Source organism: Giraffa tippelskirchi, chromosome 3 (genome assembly GCF_054371585.1).
Source record: "Giraffa tippelskirchi isolate mGirTip1 chromosome 3, T2T-mGirTip1v1.2.pri, whole genome shotgun sequence".
In the NCBI taxonomy this organism is placed as follows: domain Eukaryota; kingdom Metazoa; phylum Chordata; class Mammalia; order Artiodactyla; family Giraffidae; genus Giraffa; species Giraffa tippelskirchi.
Genome location: NC_137277.1, coordinates 446,482 through 457,500, shown reverse-complemented (window position 1 = coordinate 457,500; position 11,019 = coordinate 446,482). Strand labels below are relative to the sequence as shown.

The window sequence follows — 11,019 nt, the reverse complement described above, 5'->3', positions numbered from 1 at the left end:
TGAAACTAATACCTATTTAATGCTTTCTGATTTACCCTGTCTCTTGTTCTAAAAATATGCTTGTATGTACATTCTCCAAAATGGGTCAGTTATAGAACAATGGATTCACATTCTAACGAGGAATAAAATTAACAAAATACAGAGGTTGATGCTACCAAGACAGAAATTCACCAACGACTACAGATTTGTTCACAAAGATCAACATCTACCGCCTACAAAGAGAAGGCTATAGATCAGAGAATCAAATAGTATCATTCTTTACATTTAATGTTTCTTTACAGTCAACATAAAAAAAAAATAAAGGGGGAGACAAAGGAAAGGCAGTGGTGTTCAAGCCGAAGGGGAGACTTTAGAATTCCCGCCACACAAGTTCACAGCCACGTCCCTTCCGACGCCTTCCTATGTCTTTTTTTTCTCTCTTTCTTCTTTGGACTTGGATTTCTTACTTCATCAGAATACAAGAAATAAACTCTGGATTTCTAAATCTCAAAATATTAGACCCTACTGGTTTTTCTTATGGCCAAACTCTACGGTGTAGGTGACTGTCACAACTTGATTGACAATAAAACTACTGAAACCTGAAACTGACCCAACCAACTCCCACCCTTAACTCTGGAAAAAAAAAAGGGAGACAAAAATCCCGAAAGCAAGCTCTTCCCAAGCAAAGGCGATTCTATTTAGAAATATATTTTAGTTTCCCTTACTTCTTTCACCCATTCACAGGTTACAATCATCAAAATAATCAGTTCCCAAATACTGACAGATTACTTACCTTCCGGATCATATATATGGAACCTATATAGTCCTAAATTAATATGAATCCTGAGGCACAGCTGTGAGCAGTGACCCTTCAGTACTGTTCAAAGACAATCAATCACGCAAACGGAAGAAATGCAAGAAGAAACACCTCATAAACAGCGGGAGCTGGCCAGTTAACGCCGCAGCTGCGGCCGCCACCAGCCTGCCTTACCTGGCAACTCTCGGGGCTGGGCTGGCCTGCCGGATCCATTGCACGGAATGTTCTGACAGGGGGCGGATGAGGTGGCGTTTACCCAGGACTCCGGGGAGGGAAAGGCGAAAGAAGACTGGTCATTATGGTCCTGAAGCTCTTTACACTGAGCGAGACCGTCTTGAGGAGTGCTTACTTCTTCAGAGCAAGGCTGCACTGAGCTAGATGAGATTCTTCTTTGGTACAAGGGCCGACCAGGTCCTCTGGGTTCATACTACACAAAGAAAAAGGACGTGTCATAAATCTGTGAAATTTGCACCCCACTCTCTTATGCACACAGCAATCTCACTGTATTAAGTAGAAAGTCTCAAAACCACTCTCTTCTGTGCTATGAAACCCCCCAAAGCAGCCGGAGCTACGGACGTGGTGTCTGGAGACCTGGATTCAAACGCAGCCCTGGCCCTTGGCACGCAGCCCTATCACGCGACGCATCTAATTTCTGACTCTGCTTTCTTGTTTCTAAGATATGGGGCTGAACCACCTGTCTTCAGTTCCGAAGTTCCATCAACAGTTTCAGTTCAGTTCAGTTCAGTCGCTCAGTCGTGTCCGACTCTCTGTGACCCCATGAACCGCAGCACGCCAGGCCTCCCTGTCCATCACCAACTCCCGGAGTTTACCCAAACCCATGTTCATCGAGTCGGTGATGCCATCCAACCATCTCATCCTCTGTCGTCCCCTTCTCCTCCCGCCCCCAATCCTACCCAGCATCAGGGTCTTTTCCAATGAGTCAACCCTTCGCATGAGATGCCCAAAGTATTGGAGTTTCAGCTTCAACATCAGACCTTCAACAGTTTAGGTAACATTAAATTAAGCATGAAGAAACATATCTGCTCAAAATTAAAAGGGCATATTATAGTCACAATCAACTAAACCACAATGTCTTGAACATACTCATCCATTTGAGACTCATCTGTGGGCCCTTCACAACCTCCCGGTTTATTATTCCTTAGACCTGATGGCAAGACAGGGTTCCCCACCCCCAACAGAGGTGCACCCCACTGCAGTCTTCCTTTAAATTGTCTTCAACTAAAACGGAACATTCATTATTCTTCAACCAATCCTTTGTATGTTTGAAACTGAATTAACATTTTTCTCCTCCCTACACTGCACCAAAATTTCTTTAGCCCTCTGTCAGGACGTATTTGCCAGAAATTCCTTAAGTGCCCTCCAAGTTTCCTGGCCTGACTTCTGTGACCACGGCTCAATCTCAGCCCTAACAGCAAGGCAGGATGTAGCCGAGTGATCTGTCCAGCCTCGGTCTATGGCCAGACCCTCTGGGTAGACTTCAGGCTGCTTTTACTGGGAGCATCACCCTGGGCAACTGACTTCGCCTCTCGGGAACTTCAACCGTACATGTATCTTCATAACCCACAGTATGCAGCTCTTAGGACTGTGAGAATAGAATGAGTTCAGCACACACAGCCGTTAGAACACAGGAAGGGTGTGTTGTTAACCTAACGTAAAAGATAAACTTCCATGTTAGACCTTAGATGACAGGACGGGCCTGGCTTTTATTGCCCGCTCTCCCTCTCCCAGTAATAACAGACTCGCTTTTCAGTTTCTAGTCATAACTGTCAGGGGAAGCACACTGATTGAAACCGCCCACCCTGGCCAGGCACCAGAGCAACCATTTGCATGAGTTGTTTTATGACAGGAGGGCCTGGTAAGGAACACGGAACTAATAAGCCACCATCAACCGGAAGAGTTTGGGAAAGGTCAAAAAGAGACTCCACATGTCTGACCACCTCCCAGAATCCTCCTCACTGGCATCCATCTTGGCTGAACAAGGCGTGCGTGCACCACCAGGAAGGACTGAGTCAGAATGATTGGCTAAAGACAACCCGGAAGTTAATCCTGTCACCACAAAAGCCAAGACTGTGAGCCATGTGGCAGAGCTGTTCTCCTGGGTCCCCTCACCCTGCTGCTCTCCCCCGGGCGCCCTTTCCAATAAAATCTCTTGCTTTGTCAGCATGTGTGTCCCTTCGGACAATTCATTTCCGAGTGTTAGACAAGAGCCCGGTTTGGGGCCCTGGAAGGGGTCCCCCTTCCTGCAACAATTATGACTGGGAGGGAACTTCCTTTTACCTTTGTTGTTACAAATAATCGGAAATCAGGAACTGGAGGTTAGGTTACAAGGAAGAGAGAGAGATAAATGGGCACAGAAATAGCAGGATTTGGGGGGGATAAAGTGTAAGACAGCACAAGCAGCTATTGTCAGGTCAATTAAATGGGTAAGCACGTGAGAGCGATCACCACAGACGGAACCACAAGGATATCAGCTGGGGAAGGGACGGGCCTGGACTGGCCGCCCTGACGCACAAAGGAAGGGAGGGGAGGGAGGAGAGGCTCTCACGGTCAAATGAGGGACGTCCGGGTCACGTCTGCATTTCCAAAGTTTTAGCTACTGGATGAGAAAGGCAAGTGACAACACTTCCGTCTCATCAATTCCTTTCTCATATATTTTTACTGTTCTTCTGTCTTTATGTATAGTATCTAAATTCAACTTTAGTTTTACTCTGCTTTAAAGGTATTTTTTCTCCCAGTGGTTAAGATCATTCTGAATTTCCTATTTTCTCGAATATTAACCATTCTAACTACTGTCAACTGTGAATTTAATCAGTACATTTGAAATTTCTTTGTTGAAGTTATTACTTTATGGTATTGGGTAGAACAACCCACCTTCTAAACTGCTTTACTCTCTATGGCCAGGCAGTGCATGAATGAATGGTCACAGCAGCTTGTGCAGTGTGCCTTTCTTATCGAGGTTTGTTATGAAGACGATTAGCTCTTAGAATCAAAATGAAGTGCTTCTTTTTATTACCATGCCCTGAGTGTTTAGCACAATCAAAAACTGTAGGGGATCACATTCTAAAGGCTTTATGTGTGAATGGTGGTTGTTGTTCTACTCAAGTACAAAACTAATGTCTATCACAACGGCCTCAGAAGGGAGAGGTAGAATAAATGGTCTTCAAGGCCCCGGCTAATCCCAGTGCTCTAAGTTTTACTTTAAAGTCTTCAATAAATCAAAGTCCTGATCAATGACAATATATTTAAACTTTTTATTATTAAAATATCCAAACATAATCCATCAACTTTAACAATCATCAACAATTTGATGTTATCTGCTAAAATAAAGTGTTATGCCATATAAAGCCATATGCCATATAAAGTTACTTAAATTAAAAAAAAAAAACAACTACTGAGAGCATGCTAATTGATTACAATTGTTAGGTAGGTAGAATAGGAACAAGGAGTCCAAAACAGCAGTGGCTAAAAGACAAAGGGAAAGGTCCACGGACCTGAGTGAGAACCGCAAGTGAACAAACATGCCCCCTTCCAGGCTAGCCCTAGTTTGCATAGGGCAGGCTCTGGGGAAGAGACAAAACCTATAAACAGGGAAAGCAAGCCAACCTCTCCTTTGGGGTTACTGGCTGACGGCCTGCCTGGAGGGCCTGGAGGGTGTACTATCCTTTGCTTGCCAAATAAAACTCTGAGGTAGAACCGCACTGGTCCCCCTGGTCGTGAGACAGAACTGAGGAAATTACACTCTCCCAACACAATGAAATCCACTATGGGCAATGAGTTCAAAATTTCAGATTTTTCCCCCACAGAGGGAAATTCCTATGAAGTACATTGAAAAAGAAGGGGCCGCTAACGAAAATTTGAGAAAAAGATCCATTGCCTATAAAAACTTTACGTATTTTTGACAGAGAATGTCCTTTATTCCCACTAACACTTAGGACCCTCGGGCTGTTTGAATCTATCCGCTATACTTTTCACTGTCTTGTCTCTTCTTTTCTTATTTCCTGACCATTTTTTGTTTCCTGTTGTTTTTGCCCAGCTCTCATCTTTTTCCTAAGAGACTACTCTTTCTTCCTACATCTCCTGCCAATACGAATATTCTGTTACTTTTAGATGGCAACTCTACCAATGACTGGCATGCAGATTTAATTTTAGAGTCCTCAGGGTCTGAAATAATTTCACTGTTTACTCCTTAAAGTCTTACTTTCCTCTGTCAGAGATCCTTACACCTGGGTTCAGTATTAGCTTCACACATTTTGTGTGTTTACAAACATTCTTCATGTTTAAACTGTGAATTCGTTATGTTGCTAAACATATGATCATTATTTTCTAAGTCTACTGCTGATATGTCCTTCTAAAAATCAAAGTATAATGCTAAAGTTCCAAAAGCCGTTTAAGAAGAAAAAGCTAAATGACTAATTTCATGTATGAATTTCTGTTTTTAAAGACTGCTGTCAGTTTAAGTAAAAATCCATAGTCTGCTTACCACTGTCTTAAAAGGTCCATCTCTAATATACAAGGTTAGCTGGCCATTTCATGTGTCTATGTATAAGTAAAAACTGGGGGAGAGGTTAGCAACTTAATGAATCGGGGCTCTGCTTACAATGATACTATCAAAGCTGATCACTAAGGAAGAGCTGAATGCTCTGGTGGAAATTCTAAGTCTCATTAACTATGGTGCCAGAAACCTTAATTAAAATAGACCATCTCATTTAAATGATTAGCTTTGACAATTCAAGCATGAATAGAGGTCTAATTTATTAATTTGTCGGTCACTGTCTCTGTTATATGCAGTAGATGTTTGAGAGACCACGCAGTGAAGCTCTCTCTGAGAAGACAGCACTACCTGGCTATGCAACATCCATCAGGAGCTATCGTCATCCACCTTTAAAGTCAGGACAGGCAGAATCCGTCAGTCAGCCAAGAATATAACCTTCCAGCTCCATTTGTACAGTAACACCATGTTCCACAGAAGGAACCCTGGCTGGAGAGCTGGGGTGGGGGGGTGGGAGGACGATCAGACAGCAGTATTGAGATCGAGTACTGAAGGCCAAGTGCTTCCTGAAAGTAGTGCTGAAAACCAAGCTCACAACCAGAGCTGGTTCAAAGGAAAAACGAAAACAGACAGACAGGTCAAAAAGCCTACATATAAGACAGAATTATTTCAAAGCAGATAACATCATACAGACTTACACGTCATCTCTAAGATGGTATAAGTAAATGTTGATTTATAGGAAGCTGATCAAAATTGGTGACTTACAAGAATTCTGTTTTTGTTAGCAGGCCACTGCAATACCAGCACTGCAGCACAGACACGTGCAGCTCCATAAACATCTGGAGACTTTCACAGGGACATTTCAAAAAGAATTTTCCATGTATTACTAACTGAGGACTCTTAATCAAACTATCTGCCAGTAAAGTACCTCTTAAATGACGAGACCTTGGCTCTGCACCAGTATCAGCAGTGCTGGCTCTATACAAAACAAAAGTTTTTTTACATGATAAAACTATCTCCACTTAAGAAGAATAAGGATTTGTCTCTCAAGATAAAATGACTAGAAAGTATAATGGGGGAAAAAAAGGTCCTATTCATAACAAACAGCAAGGAAAAACCAATGTAAGGATAAATTCAACCAGAAATGAAAATATTACACAAATTTACAGAGGAACATTCAGAAAACAAAGAAAAAAGGAAGGGAGGGAGGGAAGAAGAAAAAAAGAATTAAAATATTGAAGACTGTACCAGTTCCTAAATCAGAGGTTTAAAATATTTTTAAAGACAAAATTTCCTGAAATGTAAGCTACCCACTCAATGTAACTCAAATTAAAACCCCAGAAAGGTTTTTGTTTCGGTCTCAGGGGGAGGCGTTTATACAGGTGTTCCAAGTTTCTAGTACAAAACCCTGAGAATAACCTCCTCCGTCCTGCACTCTCGAACAGTGACTGGAAGAAAAAAAAGAAGTAACAAGGGAGACACTTCACATCATCCAATCAGAAGAACAGAAAGCCTCAAACATTAAAACAGTGTAATTCTGGTACAGAAACACATAGACAGATGAGGCAAAAGGCTGAAGTCCAGAAACACTGCGGTATATAGTGAAGAACCGCATCTCAGAGATTAGACTCTAAAGTTATCATGCAAAGTGAAAACCTCATTTAGATGGAAATCACCCCTGAAAAAATCCCAAGTCACACCAAAATACTAGAAACTGAATCCTTGGAAGCTCAGAAGTCAGAGTTAACTTCTATTGTTTCTCTTTGCATTTCAGTGCTGTTATAAAGAATTTAGTATTTGACAAGAAAGCTACTATTCTCTTCAGTGAAAATGCAATAATGTAATAAAGAGCATGAAAACAGTTGGCTAAATATTTGGAGGAAACTGAATCATAACCTGAAGCTCACACTGACATCTGAAATCAAACTGGGGCCAATCAGGAATGGTCTGTAACCTGGGCCAGATGAGGAAGGCCCTTTGCCCTTTATTCTCCTTACTCCATCACAGTGGCAAGATACTAGACATGGGAGAGGGTGCAGATGCCTCTGCCAGACCCAGAGCCCCAGCCTCAACCAGGCAGCTGAGGGCCCAGCGAAGCAGGTAGGGGAAACTCATGGAGTAAAGCTTCAAGCACCTAAAAATACTAAATGTTCTAGCAGTTTTAAGTTGTAACGAGTGTCACAGAATAGGATAAAGTCACCTTTAGGGATCTTGACCTGGTGGGGAGAAAGGTCTGATGGGGTGACATAACTGAGCAAGCAACTAGGGAAAAAGCCGTCTCCTGTCCCCACCGAGCAAGCCCCTCCACCAATCAGTCCCCTGCTCTCACCTGTGAGTGCTGTGAAGCGCTACCTGTCACTGCAGGGGAACAAAACCGGCCACCCCAAAACCGTCTCTCTGGCATGAGGATTCATTTAGGCTGACTGTCTGTAAGGCCTGAAAGACTCAGGAAGAACTTCCCTTCCCCTTAACCATCTAAAAGAGTGCAGCTAGAGGACCTGAGACAAATACGGTGCAAACTAGGGGTCCAGCCAGGGAGGAAGCCAGCAAAGTCTGTCTGTTAAGATTCCTCTCTAGTCCCCTTGCCTCCGCACTGTGGGCAAACACCGCATCACACCTGTGCTTTTTCCCTCTCCGTGTCAGTTGCCTCCCTGCACTCTGAACACCCAGCCACTACCCCAACACCCTTCGGTCTTCAGTTGGAGACGGTACTTAAGGTAAGGGCTTCAACCATTTCGGTGGGTTACTCGTTCTTCTTGGATCTCACCCATGTGCAGACAGTTATTAAACTTGGTTTGACGTTTCTCCTATTCATCTGTTTCATCATGTCAATTTAATTCTTAGCCCAGCAGGAAGAATCTAGAAGGGCAGAGGAAATTTCCTCCTTCCTGGCATTACAGTAGCTATCTTGGTATAATGAAATTAGGAATAATTGCTCTAGCTTCCACACTTTCCATGCTGAACAGGTACATCTTTTGTCAAAACCAAATCAAAATTATTATAAAAAAGAAAAAACAAATGAAACACAGTATGAAAAACCATCTGCTCAAGTTAACTGTTAAGCTGACATCTGGATATTTTCATCCTGCTTAAGCTCAATCTATCAAGGTTTCTAGCAATAAAGGAATTCACAGTAGGTAAGGAAATAACACATTTTTCTGTTGTTAACGTTAAAGAAATTATTTAAAAAGGTCAGAAATGAACAACAAACACACAAACCATTCATTCTGTGAGATGATTCATGCAAAATCACCTTTACAACACAACACACACAAGTTATCCTAGTGTACTGAAAACATCAAAACCTGCAAATGTGGTAAAAATAATATTTTTCTTTGTCAAGGTATTTTCTTCAGTGTTGCAAGTTAGTCATCATTCGTGAATCTGATGCATCAAAATAAAGATGACCAAATGTTTTTGCAAAAGTAATTTCACTCTGAGAACCCAATGGCAATTGAAAGCACTTATTCATACCCTCACAGCTACACAGTAATAACAAATGTTAAGAGCTTGAAGGTATAAAGAACTTAAATCCCCAAACTAAGAAACATTCAAATAGATCGATGATTATAAGTACACGATTCAGTATTCAGCATTATTTAGCAAAGTATGAAACTTTATGAAACCTTATAAAAACTTTGGCATGTTACTTCCCCCACACATTATGAATTCATTTGACTAGTTAAATCAAAGCATCACAAGTGTTATCAGTAAAAATGGTGGAATAAGGAGCACCATAAAAGCAAGGAAAAAAACTGACAAAAATTGTCACAATCAACTTTCTTGGAATTCAGAAAATGAAAGCTTGCAGCAACCAGGGGAGTACTTACTCAAGAAAAACCAGGAAAACTTCATAAGAACAGCAAGATTTGTGGTACTTTAACTTACCCTAGTCCTACTCCCCTGATAGCCTTAAAAATAAGACCCTCCACTGTCCAGCACCAGTATCAGAGCAGAAGGGCCTCACTGTCACAGAGCTGTAACTATTTATTTCGGCCTTGCTGGTACAAAACAACACTTGCCTCATCTATCTACCCCAGAACTCAGCGAGCGCCGAAGGGGCCGTATTGAAAATATTGACAAGGCAAATGCTTTAGCTGCTGCTGCCTGAAGCAATGGGCAGCAACTGGACTGAGCAACAGACTAGCCAGAAAGCTCTGGCGGAAAGGCCGAGGTATAAGATACTTCAGGGAAGAAAGACCTTGACTAGCTCTGACCTGTTCCTCCCTGGGACTCCAGAAGACCACAAACATGCTGTGCACACGCTCAGGACAGGCCTGAAGTGTTCTCCCCTCTGGCTGAGCTAGAGCCGGGAAAGGCAGGAAGTGAACGCTAGAGCAGACGTGTGAGCTGCCGAGCTCGGTGTGGAAAGTGAGCATGCACGCGCGCACACACACACACACCCCTCTGCAAAACTGTACAATGTCCTTGGTCCTGAGCATTTAAGGAGATCTCTTGGCAATGACTAGTCAATTACTCAGCCCTTCGAAGAAAAACATCAAGAGGCCACACACAACAATTACAGACTTTAAAAAATTACTTCAAAATTTAAAATCAAAAAATTAGTTCAGAAATGTCACTAGACAAAAGACAATAAAATAAAAAAGCCAAAAGATGAGAAAAAGACATTCCATGCAAACAATAACCAAAAGTGAGCTGGAGTGGCTATACAAATATCAGAAAAAAACACACTCAAAGACAAAAATTGTTATGAGAGACAAAGGACATCATACAGTGATGAAAGGTCAACCTATCAAAATGATAAAACAATTATAAATACATGAAACCTAAGGACAGAACTCCAAAATAACATGATGAAGTATAAACTGACAGAATTAAAAGAAATAGACAATTCAACAGTAACAGCTGGAGACTCCAACATTCTCCTTTCAATAACAGATATAAGACCTGAACAACAGACCCAAGGGAAAGAGAAATTTTGAACAATATAAACCAAAAAGATCTAAAAGTCCACAGAACCCTCCATCCAACGAGAGCAAAGTACACATCCTTCCCCAGCGCACCAGTGTTTCAGGCACATCACACAAGTCTCAGAAAATTTAAATAATAGAATTATACAAAGTATGTTCTCCAACCACATGGGATGAAATTAGAAGAAATCAAGAACAGCAGGAAACATGGGAAACAGACCCCAGCAACATCTGTTTTCTCTAATTTTGCCAAATACATACCTTAGACATTAAACTAGAAGTTCTGGCCAGGGCAATTAAGCAAGAAAAAGAAATAAAAGACATCTACGTTTGAAAGAAAGAACAAAATTATATTTGTAGATGATGTTATCTTCTATATAAAAAATCCAAGTTACCCACAAAAAAATCTATTAGCGCTAACGAAGAGTTCTGCAAGTCTGAAGATACACAATCAACACACAGTCAACTGTATTTCTAAACACTAGGAGTGAACGATCAAAAAAATGAAATTAAGAAAACATTTACAATAGCACAAAAAATATACTTGGAATAAATTTAACAAAAGAAGTGTAAGAAATAATTGGAAAATCAAAAAACATTACTGAAAGAAATTTTCAAAGACATCTCATGTTCAGGTACCAGAAGACTTTATATTGTTAAGATGTCAATACTTTCCAAGTTAATCTACAAATTTAAAGCAATCCCTTTTAAAATCTCAGCTCACTCTTTTTTGCAGAAAAAGACAAACTAACCCTAAGTTCCATATGGTAATTCAAAGAACC

At 41.3% G+C, this 11,019-nt stretch overlaps 1 protein-coding gene across 24 annotated transcripts in view; it reads right to left on the bottom strand.

The window, feature by feature from the left end:
* HELZ (helicase with zinc finger) overlaps positions 1 to 11,019 on the bottom strand; it is a 148,350-nt gene that overhangs the window by 8,999 nt on the left and 128,332 nt on the right. For 23 of the 24 annotated variants that reach the window (XM_081580733.1, XM_081580741.1, XM_081580743.1 and 20 more), the window contains one exon: positions 971 to 1,223. The exons of the other annotated variant lie outside the window; for it this stretch is intronic. In XM_081580733.1, coding sequence (XP_081436859.1) covers positions 971 to 1,223 — 253 coding nt within the window. The remainder of the gene's footprint in view (positions 1 to 970; positions 1,224 to 11,019) is intronic. 24 annotated transcript variants of the gene reach the window in all.